Source organism: Paramacrobiotus metropolitanus, unplaced genomic scaffold (assembly GCF_019649055.1).
Source record: "Paramacrobiotus metropolitanus isolate TYO unplaced genomic scaffold, Prichtersi_v1.0 Parri_scaffold0000130, whole genome shotgun sequence".
NCBI lineage: Eukaryota > Metazoa > Tardigrada > Eutardigrada > Parachela > Macrobiotidae > Paramacrobiotus > Paramacrobiotus metropolitanus.
The window spans coordinates 125261-138987 of NW_026570350.1; the positions used below are offsets into that span (position 1 = coordinate 125261).

The following is a 13727-nucleotide window of genomic DNA, read 5'->3' on the forward strand; positions in this document are numbered from 1 at the left end:
TGGAATTTAATATTCAATATAAATTTATTATTTAATTTTCGGGTGTTTCACCTAAACGACCATCGCTCATTAACTTTCTTTTACTACCTTTAATAAGTATCACTCGTAAGTACTAACTAAGTACTCAAAACAACACAAATTCATAAGAAAAACACTTCCTCAATGCTATCCTGATCGGGGATTGTACCCATCACACATATAGCATTTCCTCGTTGAATTTGAACAGATAGCCGCTGCTTAAAAAACCCTTTCGCCCGCTTCTGGCCCGTGGCGGTTGCTATCCCGTTTCCAACCTTGTCAACGAGCAATTTCGTACCGTCCCCCCATGGTCCGTAAACTTCAATCGCTGCCGCTGTGAGGTTGTATCGTGCTAAAAGCCAGGCGTGTTTGATCAGTTTGGCCCGTTCCGCCAGCTCGGCAGCGGCTCCGACGTTAAGAAAGGTGCGGTCGATATACGAAGCAGCGAGTGTGTCAACGCAGGTCACGTCAATAGCCAGCGGTTTACCGCGCTCCCAGGGTATAAGAGTGATCACGTCCGGCCTCTTGCGATCTTTCACTGAGAGACCTTTTGGTTCCATTTTCGCTGGGAAACCGGCGGTCTTCAGTCCGCGGGTGAATTCCGCGCTAATGCCATCGTGCCATGGCAGCCTTCCGGCTGACCGCTTACATCGGAGCCCGTGCCGGCCCAATTCATCGACTTGTCCGCCACAAACACACACATGGGGAGTAACTATTGGTGCTCCGAGACGTAGCGCTACACTTATACGGAAGGCGTTGTTGTCCAATAGGTTATTAACTTTTATCTTAGTGTTTCACCGTAATTTTAAAGTTATAACTACTTAACAGTTACAGGCTTTTCAGAAGAATTTTGAAATTTCTCTTCATATGGCATTTGCTCTAAATATCTGTACATAAATGTTAGTGCCTGAATGTTTTCAAATATTCATATAATTACTGGAATAATAATTATTCGAATATTTGGAATTTTTTATAGGCTCCTGTTGCTGGAATAACAGGTTAGGGAACTTTTTGCATGATTCCCATTACCGTTACCGACACCATGGACAATGAACTAACATATAATTTAACATTTCCAAGCTCTGCCCGAAGCTAACGGCTACGGATGTGTCCGCCGCCACGCATGCCTGGAAACTGACGACTGATACAGATGAACTTCCGCCCCTCCCGTTCCGCCACGTCCAGAAAGCATGGGACACACCTGCGACGCTACATGCCTTTTCCCGACTGGCAGCCATAAGGACCACACAGGAGGAAATCGCCCACCTGAAAGCAGTATCAGTCCCGGAATCAGGTGTGTGGATTCATGCATTACCGGCAGCTTGTCTCGGTAATCTTCTGGAGAACAATGCCTTCCGCATAAGCGTCGCGCTGCGACTGGGTGCTCCAATTGTTACTCCTCACGTGTGCGTATGTGGCGGCTTGGTGGATGAACTGGGGCGGCACGGGCTCCGATGTAAACGGTCAGCAGGCAGACTGCGACGACACGACGGCATAAGCGCGGAGATCGCCCGTGGACTGAAAACGGCAGGTTTTCCTGCGAGAATAGAGCCAAAGGGTCTGTCTTTGAAGGATAAGAAAAGGCCGGATGTGATTACTCTGGTACCATGGGAGCGCGGAAAACCGCTGGCCGTGGATGTAACATGCGTCGACACACTCGCCGCCTCGTATATCGACCGTACCTCTGTAAACGTCGGAGCAGCAGCTGAACAAGCGGAAAGGGCGAAGCTGACAAAACACGCCTGGCTGCAACCTCGGTACAACCTCAAGGCAGCAGCGTTCGAAATTTACGGGCCATGGGGATGTGGTACTAAGACGTTAGTGGATACGGTTGGAAACGGGATAGCTGCTGCAACAGGCCAGAAACGAGCGAAAGAGTTTTTTAGGCAGCGGCTATCTATTCAAATACAGAGAGGAAACGCAATATGTGTGATGGGTACAATTCCCGACCAGGATAGCATTGAGGAAGTGTTTTTGCTATGAATATTCTTTTTGTTTCAGTACTAAGTGTGTACTAGCGTGTGATACTTATTAAAGGTCTTACAACATTATCATGCAGATTGCAGAGACGGTTATTACAATTCAACTAATTATTTTAATTTTTGCAAACTAATAAATACAGAAGCACAGCTCTGGCTACTAGCTACGATGCATGCAGACCGTAGGGGATCTTGCAGGTGTTTGCAGGCTAGCCCCAGTAGTAATAATTATAAGGCATTGTCGGCCAATCGCCGTCCCCGCAGCACGCTGGGAACACGTAGCAAAGGCAGCGAGCGCGGCGTGGATGGCCAGCCGCTGTGCTCTCGTCGGCACGCCGCAGGCGGGCAGCCATTGCGGTCGGATGCAGGTAGGCCAGGGCTGTTGAGCCCATGGAACCCGTTAACTGGGCCGTCGTCGGGCCGCTGGCTATGGACAACAGGAGCAGAAGGACGGCGGCTGCGAATGAGTGCTGCATGCTGCTGACTTGTTAGTACTGTAGCCGCCCGCACAAGTTGCCCCACAGAGTGAGGTATACGGATATTTGGCCTCACATTGCTCGCTGTTCAGCGCAGTGTGCAGGGAGAAGGCAGCGGCCGGATCTGCCAATGGAGCAACTTGTGCGGGCGGCTACAGTACAATGGACCGAGTGGAGTGTAGTGATAATACTACAGTGCAACAGTTACAACAGAGTTTTTAAACTGTACTGTATCCTAAGTTGAGTCATTCCTAACCCTGCACTTGAAGTTTGTACAGTTTGAAGGAAAATTTGTACAGTGCAGCCACACGCACTTGTACGAGCCTATTCACCATTCACATACGAGGCTTGCAGCTAGTGCGTGTTTAAACGTGAATTGGTTGAATGTTTATCCGGCTATACAGCACCGTGTCGCTCATAGCGTACAAATTTCCTTCAAGTGCAGGGTAAGGGTACAGTAATTAACTACAGAATATCACTCATAGTAAATGATGTTAAAATAATAAAGTTTAACTACAACAAATTACGAGTCTGCGGCTACAGTGCCCTTAAGAAATAAATTTGAATGCTTTAATTGGAGAAGGTCATTTCCAAGCAGCATTCGTTGCTATGCAGAACCGCAGCCGGTGTTCACGGCAAGTGGATACAACAGCAAAAATAATTTCCAGTTGATATTTGGTATTCTTCCACCACAGTTGTATTTCCTTTAAAGTCTGCTCAAGCTCAATCATTTAACATTATTGAGGATGTTTTCAAACAACACTTTCTCAGCGACAGAATTCCAAGGATGGTAACGTGTTTTTTTTCAACCACATAAATTTTGTCGATGCTGCGTGTACGGCAAAACACAGCTAGGCGCTGGCTGCGTGCACGGGTTTCGAGAACGGGCTTTGGCTGTGCGCACGCCGCACGGGGCAAATTCTTTCCCTTTTAAAGTACTTCAAATGTTTTTTAAAATATTATTTTTGAAGCCGATTTTTGGGATGGAGTATAGCGGCGGAAACGAAGCGCCTAATGGTCATTTAATGAAATTAGATGAGAGAAAAACGCGGTAGATGTATTAGGGGAAGAGTGTCAACTCGGGAAGGTCACCCGTGCACGCAGCCATAATGACCTTGTATAAATTTTTTCGCTACTTTTGAGTTTCACAGATTTCTGATCACAACAAATCTGCCGCTCATTAGTGTAATCGCTCCCCATCGATTCCAAATACAAATGTACTTTCATGCACTTGTACAAAGAACATAACATAATTAACAACATTACGTAATATTAGTCTTCATTACTCCACCGGCAGCCATCACCCGCTTCGGGCGGCGAATGCAGCCAGCTCCAGCCGGCACGGAAGTCATCGTTCAGCAACCGCTTCACACTCTCATCAACAGTAATATTTTGCCTCTGTACCACATCGCTGTTCATCTTCTCCCAGATCCGATCGGATGACTGCAGTGTGTGCTCTTGCGTATCGACAATATTCTGTAGATATTGCATGAAGTGACTGTAGTACGTGGACAGTGTCCACGTCCAGTACTTTTGCCGCTGGGCAAGCTCTGCGTTGATGTTGACGTTGTACAGTTTATCGGCCGACGCAATCTGTAGACGATAATAATTATAGCGTATAAAACCAATTTTGTTTTTACTTTAATTATTATTTTAAATTATTTTGTAAAATCTAAACTATTTTAATTTATAAAATTTAAAATTTAGATTTCATTTTTTTTGTAAAATTCAAAATATTTAAACTAAATTTGAACTATTCTGTAAAAATAGTAACGTAAGGAAATAAAAACATTGAAAGCTAATTTAAGAATCAGAAGTAAAGCTGAAAAAAATTAAAATAAGTATAATGAAATTACAAAAAGCAAAATAAATGGAATTAGTGAAAGAACTTAAGAAAAATAAATCAAAATAAATTAACCAGATTGAAAAGCATTAACCGAAAAGCGAAAATTCCACTACAGTAACAAATCACTCACTTCGACAGCGCTTTGGTAATTATCGTCCGCTGCATAATTTCGGAAGTATCCACGAATATTCTCAATATGCAGAATATGATACGCCACATTCAGGTGGTAGAACCGTCTCGCCACGCGGAAGTTCTCCTTCACCGTCGCGGCTAAACTGGTTCGCTCTTGGCGCGCCTCCTGCCAGAACTCCTTCACCCGCTCCTGCTCCGCTCTCCGCGCTTCGTTGGCCGATCGCACCAGATACTCCCGTACCGCCATAAAACGCCGGTAATGCCACATCAACAAGCGGTATCCGCTGAACGCTTTATAAAACCGCATCTTTTCATCCGCGATCTCTACGCACACCCACCGGCGCAGCTCGGCCACGGTTTGATGGTAATCTTGCCGCATCGCGGCGATCTCTCTTGTAAACTGCGCGCAGAGATCGGCTTTGTCTTGAATTAATTCGTAACGGCGGTGCAGATCGTGTGTATACGTAGAAATCTTAATGTTAAGCTCCTCTTCTAACGCTCGCCGTTGCGCTTCGTCTCCGGGGATTAAATTGTAAGCAGTTTTAATGGCGAGGTTCAGTTCGTTCAGTTCCGCTTCGGTGTCAGCGTTTTGCTGTTGTATGGTTTCGTGTTTACGCTTGGCAATCTGGTTTTTCTCGACCGCGATTTCCAGTTCGGATTGCGCCTGAACAAAACGGATCATTTGATGTTACGCTCAGTGTGAAGTTGATGGTTTTTATAATCCAACCTTTTCAAGCTGCGATGTAAGGCGCTTCCGCTGCTTAGCGTCTTTCTTTGTCAGTTCTTTAATAAGCTTTTCCTGGTGGATTCGCTTCGCTCGGACAACATTCAGTTCTCGGCGCTTGTTGTCCAGTTTTGCCTGGTAATAATATAATACGATATTCCAGACAGATTTTTAGTTTCTTGCAGAACCAAAAATTATGTAACCGGTGAAAACCTTCTGTAGTAATTCGTGTACAGTAGTTTATGTACCGTACATACGTATTTATTTCATGTACTAACAGTACATGCATAAAATTTTATGTATTTTATGTATAAGAAATACATAAAAATATGTAATATATAATTTTATATAAATAAAATATGTAGTCTTTGAATTATATCTTTTTATTTAATTTATATTTTCTGAGAAAAGGTTTAAAACTTTTTTGGTTTTTAAATTTATTATGAAGTTACTCGATTTCCGTGGTCGCATTCGGTAAAGGTCATTACAAAATTCTTAACCTTAAAAGAGCTCTGCAGAGCTTCCAGTTTTTGCTGCGCTTCATGCAGCTCCTCCGTCTTCCGCTGCATCTCACCGTGCAACGACATCCGCATCTCTTCCTTCTCCAGAATCTCATTTTGGAAGGTCTCCTCTAAGACATTCAACCGGTCCACCAGCGGATCCAGACTTAAGCGCTCCTGCTGCATCTCGGCAATACGTTCACTGGCCTCTCTGATAATGGCTCGCATCTTGGCCGTGTTCTTCTCCAGCGTCTTGGTCTGCTTTTGCTGTTTCTCCTCCAACTGTTTCTCCTTTCGCTGGCGTCGAACTTTTCGTTTGCGTAATCGCTCTAAACGTTGTTCTTTAGTTAGGTACTTTTTGGCCAAGTGAGCCGGTAGCGAGGTCTCCGAGGCGCCGCTGGCCAATAACGCAGCCAATTCTTCCTGGTCTTCGCGTTCGCGTTTTTCCTCGTAGCGGACCAGTTCATCTTGGAGAAAGGTCAGGTTGGTTTCCGCGGCGGTTTTTTGTTCGGCGATGATGGATTGCAGTTGGTCGACGAGATGCTTCAATGACGACGCACTGATCTGTAATTTGTGGAGTTTTTCGGAAAGGCCATCACGCTTTGCTTCCCATTGGAGGATTTCCGTGCGACGTTTTGCTGCGTTGTCACTAATAAAACATTTCAGTTTGTATTTGTGATTATTGATAACACATAAATTTCAAGATTTATTTACCGGGTTTCGATAACGGTTCTCTGACTCGTATCCAGCTCATCGTATGCCAATGACCGTTTGCGCCGCATACTGTCGCGACCACGGTCCTGCGTTCGAAGTGCTTCCTCCAGTTTCACAGCTAATGTATCCATCTTTAATTCCAGCTAAAAATAATCGTCCGCATATGCATTTGTCTGAACGAACGAGACGACAACCAAGGAAACGATGGGGATGCACTTACTGGACATGTAGTACCTCGGCTTTCTGCTGGCGCATTAGGAGCAGCTGTTCCTCTTCTGAATGTAGTTTTTCAGCGATCAGTGGCCTACAAAAATTTAAAAATACATAATTATAAGTAAAATATGCATAATACGTGATTAGTGATTTTACCCGTAATTTCTGAAAATTAAAATCATGCAACTGTAAGATTTACATCCATAATATCTCATTAGTGGTTTTACCCGTAATTTCTGACGTAGCTGATTTGCCCAAGCAGTGCCTGATTGAATCGCTCGGCAGTCTCAATTTTTGGCTCCAGTTTAAGGATTTCTTTCTCGAGAAAATGGCGATGCTTGACGAGCTCCTCGTAATCCGCGCTATACGTCGCACATGCTATAAAAGCATGACATTAAGCACATACGTATTTAAGGAAGTACATAAGTCAGTAATAAACTTTCTTTATGCTTTTTTAGTTTCAAAATACTGTACGCAAAATTATCCATTTACCAGGCTCTTGAGAAACTTGTAGAACAAATTCCACAATTTAATTTTAGTGCCCGATAGAAATCAAATTATTAAAAATAGAACGCTGTTAATCGACGATCGAACATGTGCTTACCAACCTGCATGCATCTTGCTCGTCATGTTCCGCAGTAAATCCGTCCGCGTGCGAAGAAATCGCTGCTTGGATTTCTCCAGAAGATGTTTCTCTTCCAGCATCTGTGCAGCAATGCTGCGACGCGCGGTTTCCAGTCTGTCGAATGTATCGTACACCACCAACAGATTTCCCATATAGGCACTCTTTTCCTCGCTGTTGTTTTCTGGCGGAACATCAGCCGAGGAAACGTGAAGTTTGAGTCTGCTGAGAATCTCTTTGGCTTCACGAATTCGTGGTTCCAGATCGTGGCGCAGTAATAATCCATCGTAGGGAGTTTGTAGAGAGCGCCTGTGGAAATCAAGGTTTTTTGGTTCTAGATTGTCGCGGGATTTCTGTAGGTCATCAAGGAACTGACCGTTCTGTGTGCAAGGTCGGTAGCGATTGGCCGTCAACTGTGATCGACGGCGCTTAAAGTGGACCATAAACGGAAAGGGCATGGTTGCAGCATGATTAGCATTGTTGTACGATGCACCCAAGTGCAGGTAGCGAGCCTCGTCGTGCAAAAACCTGCCGTCACCACGGAAACAGGTCAAAGTAAGCCGATGCGAGACGCCCGTCTAAATCTACTGAGACTTAAAATTTTAAGTCGAAAATAACTTAATAAATTTTAAATTTAAATAACTATGGTTTTCTAAAAACCCGTTGCACGTACAGTACGTAATTCAAAAGCGACGCTATCGTAAACTTTTGCTACTCACGACTATCTGTATTCGTCAGCAAAGACTTAATCGGCAAAAATAAAAGATTCTTAAAAGAGATTATATAAATCAAATCTAAGTTAAATTGAAATTAAATTAAAATCAGTGACTAAAATACAGTTTTCTATTGGGCGCTGGTCGTAAAGCTCGTTTCCATTAACAATTTCACTTATTAACATTTTCGAAATCTATGAGTGAATTTGATATCCGAAATTACAGGAATTACATGAATAAAAATTATTTACAAAATAAATTCGTGCAGTAAATGTGGCCTGTGGAAGCACTCTGCACTTGCAGTTTGTGTGTTAATAACCGGTGCTCGGTACCGATTTCGGCGGCAGTGGACCTTCCAATATGAGTTGAACATACAGAGTATGTACACGATATTACGCATATCATTACATCCTAGGCATGCAAACCTCGGAACTGTGTAAATTTTATAGCATCTTTATGGAATATGTCTGAGTAATTCGGTTTGATTCGTGCCGTGTTTAATTAGACATTTGACTCTGGGTGTACAGACAACAGAAGGAAACAGTAGACACGGAAGAGTAAACTGTAAATAATCTCAGTCCGTTTTTATGCACGTGACCCTGAGAAATAAAATCTACCCGCCCGTTTTAAATGTATTACCGAGTACCGACACTGCTGCTCCAATCAGTGTCGTATGCCTTTCAAAGATAGAAGTACCAATAATGCATGAACCGCATGCCAAAGCGAATCCATATGCGTTTGACTGTATATAATAAATATTCATCGCAAATCGGTTAAAAATTAGACTGTAGACACTGCAGAAATAAGCGGCAAGGGGCTAACTAAGAATCAGTCAAAACTGCTACGCTTTTCGCCGACGCAGACTGCAGATCCACATGAGCGGATCAAACAGCAACTGCAGCGTGTACAGCATAAGAAAGGCCTGCACCACCGCGGGTGGAACGGGAAGATTGAGAACGAGCTGGCAGAGAAAGATAATATCCAACGGCAGCCAGCATACAATAACCCCGACGGTCGTTAAGGTCAACACTAAGAACGGCCGCACCACTTTGCGGTGCAACCGTTGCTGCCGAACCGGGCGGTTGAGCGATGCCGTAGCGTCCGGATCCGCGTTCCCGCGTGTGGTCGACGTGCGATTCGTGCTGTTGTTCGCGCTCTCCACCTGGCTGCGTCCTACACAACGCTGGACAATCAAATAAATGTAAATCAGAATTATGACGATCAGCGGCATAAACCGGTTCATGATGCTGTCGATCCGCGCCCATGACGCGTAATTCGGGATAAACGCGTCCCTGCAAATCCCGGAGAATTCGGTGAGAGGTTGGTACCGATACGGCATGTAGATGAAGAACGGCGGGAGGGTCAAGGCGTGCACGTACCCGGCCATGCCCAGGCAGATCAGCAGCGCAACCCGCCGCGTGTGACGGCGCCGATAGTGCAGCGGGAAACGCAACGCCCACAGGCGGTTGACGGCCACCAGCACGTGGCACATCAGCGGCACGATACTGGCCACGCGGTGAAAGTAGTTGGAGAAGGTACAGAGCGACCGCCCCAGGGAACCGATATCCCGGTGGGCGATTTCGCTCCAGAAGAGGAGGGGTTGGTCGCCTATCAAGTAGATGACGTTAGCTAGATACAGGAATAAGAGGTATGTGGTGAAATCGGTGATGAAGGCTGGTTTGATGGCGTGGAAAATTAGGAGACCCGCGTTGAGGCATAACGAAGCGGTTGTGATGGCGATGCGGACTGCTAAAAGCAGAAAAGATGGCTGTGCTAACGGCAACGCTGCGGATAAGGTAATGTTGATGGCGGTGTGGTTAAAGGTCACACTGCTGGTGTTGGTGTTCTTAAGAAAATGTGTCTCGTTATTCATGGTTAACGAGGCAACGTATGCCGTCATATCAGGCGAGAATGCCATCCAGCAAACGCAATTAACTGCGTGTGGCGTTTTTATACAGCTTTGTCGTCAACAGTAATTAATTTTTTGGGATCGAGTTCGCACTTGTAATAACAAGGACCCTGAAGACAGTATCCAGTGACCTTATCGCATGACAACCTGAATCAAATATTTGATCTGTGTCTTCTGTGATCGAACGCGGGCTGCTCGAATCGAACGCATGTACGAGTGAACTTCAACTCGTACAAATTGAACTTCAACAAGATTTCGAAATCTTATGGCTTCGGCACTCGTACTGCATTTTTTGAATGAGACTAAGGCCGTATTATTTCGTCTCCTGCGATATGTGGAAAAACATTATGGCGAAGAACGAGCGTAATCAACATTTTTTCTACGTCGGCTGTTTTCTAAGTATGTACTGTATGCAGGAAGTGAATACTATTGAAAAATGTGAGCGCAAACTGGAATAAAATTCCACTGGGATTCGTGTCGTGCTTTTACGTATTTCCAACTCCAAAAATACATAAGAAAACCTAAGAATACCATGACGATACTTAATCGTTCTTCTGCTGGCAAATTTTAAAATCTACCCTCAGTATACTCCTCATGTATACTGAGTATGACCAATATTATGTTTTACGTTTTACCCGCTTTGTACGACTCATCGTATTTCCACTGTAAAATTAATGATCGTGATTGTAAGAGTGTTTGACAAAACTGCCATTTCAGGCACTTTTGTCAAGTAGACCACTTTAAAACAACATATAACGGACACTTTGACGCTGTGTTAGCGTTTGACCATACAACAACAACACGGCTGTATGGTGTAGTGGTTAGCACGTCGGACTTTGAATCCGTCGACCCGAGTTCGACTCTCGGTACGGCCTTAAGTTTTTGCTGGAACGGGAAGATGATGTATAATTTATTGGGCCATGTTCAATGCATAAATGCAGATAAAAGTATCAGAATTTGCAAGATAATTTTTGAATTATACAGCGCAAGCACATTATGTTATATAGCGCGGGAAATTTTTGTACTGCATAAAGGCAAGACATTATTTCGCCATCCAATACAACAACAACGAATAAGTATACGAGCAAGCTTATGATTGTATTTTTACCCATTGATACAAGGTCTGTGAGTCTGTAATACTAGTAGTATAACTATGCTACCACTTCGTTATTTGAAATTACACGCTTTCGACCTGAGATAATTCAATTATTATCGAAATACAACACTTGGGCGACTTAATGGTATTTGAGTGTACGGTGTGTAATGATTTTCTGATTCACGTCGTTATTTCACGATGCCTGATTGCACTCGAAATTGCAGATACTGTAAAGTTTCGAAACCGTAAATGCAAGGCTATATATACGTGGCGTGCCTTGTGGAATGGACGATATTTAGGGTCCCTTTATTAACGTACTGTATAAAATTTTAATTATGTGCCAACTTACATTAAACTTGGGAATTGGGAGAGATTGTTTTTGTTGATTTGTTTTCTTTTAAGGAGTTGGGTGAACATTAATAAACGTAGATTAATTATTGTGACCCTGTGCCAATTACAATAAAAGGCGAAATATTGACATTATTGATATAAAACCGTTTTTCAAAGGAAAGGTGACAAATAGCAACTAGCGGACACACCCCGTTTTCCGTCCAATAGTGACTGGATTTCGTTTAAAGCGGCCTGATAGGCGCAAAATAAAACGTACTCCTGCGCCGCGCACTCCGTGCAGATACAGTCTGTACGAATTCGGAAATCCGGTTACTACTGATTAAAAATTTAAGCTGGTTGCTCAATAGGCAATAACACGAAAGCGACCAATCGTAGTGAACTGTAGCCATGTTGCACAAAAGGCCACTGTCTTTTTCCAATAAATTCGCCGCTTACTGGCAGATACGGATCTTGCGGACTGCCTGGCGATTTCGTGATAAGCTCATCTAATGGTAGATCCAGAATGGATCCACAGACGGAGACAGAAACGGAATCTATCCCGTGGAGTGAGCGACACGATCTGGGTCGCGAGCTATGCGGAAACACAAAACGTCGCACCGTAATCGCTGACTTTTAATAATATTGAAAATTCCGACAACAGAAAATCAACACTGATCGGCGCAGCTCGATCGTAAAGCGTGGAGCCCATTCAACAGCGTGCAACGCTGTGCAGCACGTGCTATGCCGCGCCCACTGACAAAACACAAACCAATCAGAAGCGAGACACAACACAGGCCATAATCCAAAGGCGTAGCGCCTAGCGCCACTGACGTGAACGCTAGTGATCCCGGTCTCACATGCCTCTGGGGGGATGCCGAGCTCCTGTGAGGCTGGACACACTCCCGAATCCACGAAAAGACGGTCGCCAGTGTCTGTGCGTGCTCGAAAACATCAAATTCTCTTATTCCATTTATCACATAATTCCAAATGCACAATGTGAAATAAAGAGATCTGTATTAAAATACTATTCCATATCAATTCTAATACAAAACAGATCAACAGTTATAAGATCAACAAAAGTATTAATCAAATGTAGACTAGGATCCTCCATTTCTGACTCGTAAAGGTCACAGGTCCTGTCCACCGTTTTCCGCACTTTGGCCCATTCCGCTCGGTTGAGCAATTCTGCGCATCCGTAGTGCGACTTCCATCACAATCCGCTTTGAGAATCGGGTGCGTATCAAGTACGACTTAGGAATACTGCTTCATCTTTGGAATATGGTGCGTATCAATTGTACGACTTCAAAATGAGATCCATAAAGGTCATGGAGGGACGTCGTTAAGACAAGCGTAGTTCGCTTCCTCCCTGATAAAGGTCATCCTTTGTTGAGATGATCCGTTGAGATGTGCGACTCGTTATGGGTTAATGGTCCCAAAAGGTCATGCGACTGGAATTCCGGTACGGTGACTCTTGGGCGGTAATGATCCCAAGGGTCATCCAACTTTTCTTCAAACTTCCATTAAAGGTCATGGAGGAACTTAGCCGATTTTTGCCGACTTTCAAGCATTTCTTCGCTTGCCCCCTGGTAAAACTTTTAAGTTGACCTTTCCGTCGCACATCCAACTTCAATATGCCTCGAGCGGCCAGAGTGCCGGCAGAGTTTACCGTAACATCTCTGATGGGGCCGGCTAACTACCGCATTAAATTTACCCCATGACGCTTCCACATTAAATCTTTTACTCTTGTTCGCCGCTTGTGTCTAGCTTCCGTACGAGAGATCCGGCTTGATTACCGTTATTTCTCTCGTTAAGTTTTGACACTGAATCGCTTAAGGAGAGTGGCCGGCATAGTACACCGTAGCGTCTCTGATGGGGCCGGCTAATAGACCGAATCAAATTTAACCCCATTAATATTTCCACCTGTTGTCTTTCTCTTTTCGCCGCTTATGGCCCCATCTTCGTCTTCAAGAGATCCGGCTTGATTACCGTAGTTTCTCTTGCTAATTTATAACACTGAGTCGCTTAAGGAGGAGAGCCGGCTGACTGCCGTAGCAACTCCTTGGGGCCGGCTTTATAGACCGAATCAATTTAAACCCCAATCGCTGCTCCACATGATTTCTTTATCCTTTGCGATTCTGTGCTATAAACGCTGAAAACAACAAATACACAAATGCAGTTAATGTTAATATGTCACGTCGCCCTTATACAACACCATTTTCATTTCTCATTCTTGTGACGTACCGACAAATGCCGTAGACGTCCTTTTAATAGTGTGATCCTAACGATCAGCACTATTCCATTTCATTTGAGTCGCCCTCCTCGCCGTCTCTCGGCTGGCGCTTTTTGGAACTTTCTGGATGATTGCGGTCAGACGTTCGGTCAACTGGTTCCGTGGAATCAACTGCTATGACCTTTTCCGGGTCAACTTCTCGCTGACCGCGACCTTTCCCTTGGC

The 13727-nt window shown here is 44.4% G+C and overlaps 2 protein-coding genes and 1 non-coding gene across 5 annotated transcripts; 1 reads left to right on the forward strand and 2 right to left on the reverse strand.

Moving 5' to 3' along the window:
- Positions 1-3449: 3449 nt before the first annotated feature.
- LOC129598810 (trichohyalin-like) lies at positions 3450-7736 on the reverse strand. Of its 3 annotated transcripts, XM_055496867.1 has the most exons (9): positions 7601-7736; positions 7211-7533; positions 6830-6980; positions 6624-6693; positions 6390-6532; positions 5676-6324; positions 5179-5310; positions 4450-5115; positions 3450-4066 (listed from the first exon to the last, which is right to left on the reverse strand). In XM_055496867.1, exons 2-9 carry the CDS (start codon positions 7377-7379, stop codon positions 3746-3748), a joined length of 2301 nt encoding a protein of 766 aa, XP_055352842.1. In that variant the 5' UTR covers positions 7380-7533; positions 7601-7736; the 3' UTR covers positions 3450-3745. The 3 variants fall into 3 exon arrangements, with proteins under 3 accessions (XP_055352842.1, XP_055352841.1, XP_055352843.1); XM_055496866.1 differs by having other exon boundaries at positions 7211-7703; XM_055496868.1 differs by lacking the exon at positions 7601-7736 and having other exon boundaries at positions 7207-7339.
- A 1042-nt stretch (positions 7737-8778) lies between these two features.
- LOC129598834 (5-hydroxytryptamine receptor 5A-like) lies at positions 8779-9810 on the reverse strand. Its single transcript, XM_055496914.1, has one exon. It carries the CDS (start codon positions 9808-9810, stop codon positions 8779-8781), a length of 1032 nt encoding a protein of 343 aa, XP_055352889.1.
- An 839-nt stretch (positions 9811-10649) lies between these two features.
- On the forward strand, positions 10650-10721 carry Trnaq-uug (transfer RNA glutamine (anticodon UUG)). Its single transcript has one exon. It is a non-coding gene; the product is annotated as a tRNA-Gln (tRNA).
- The last annotated feature ends 3006 nt before the right edge of the window (positions 10722-13727 follow it).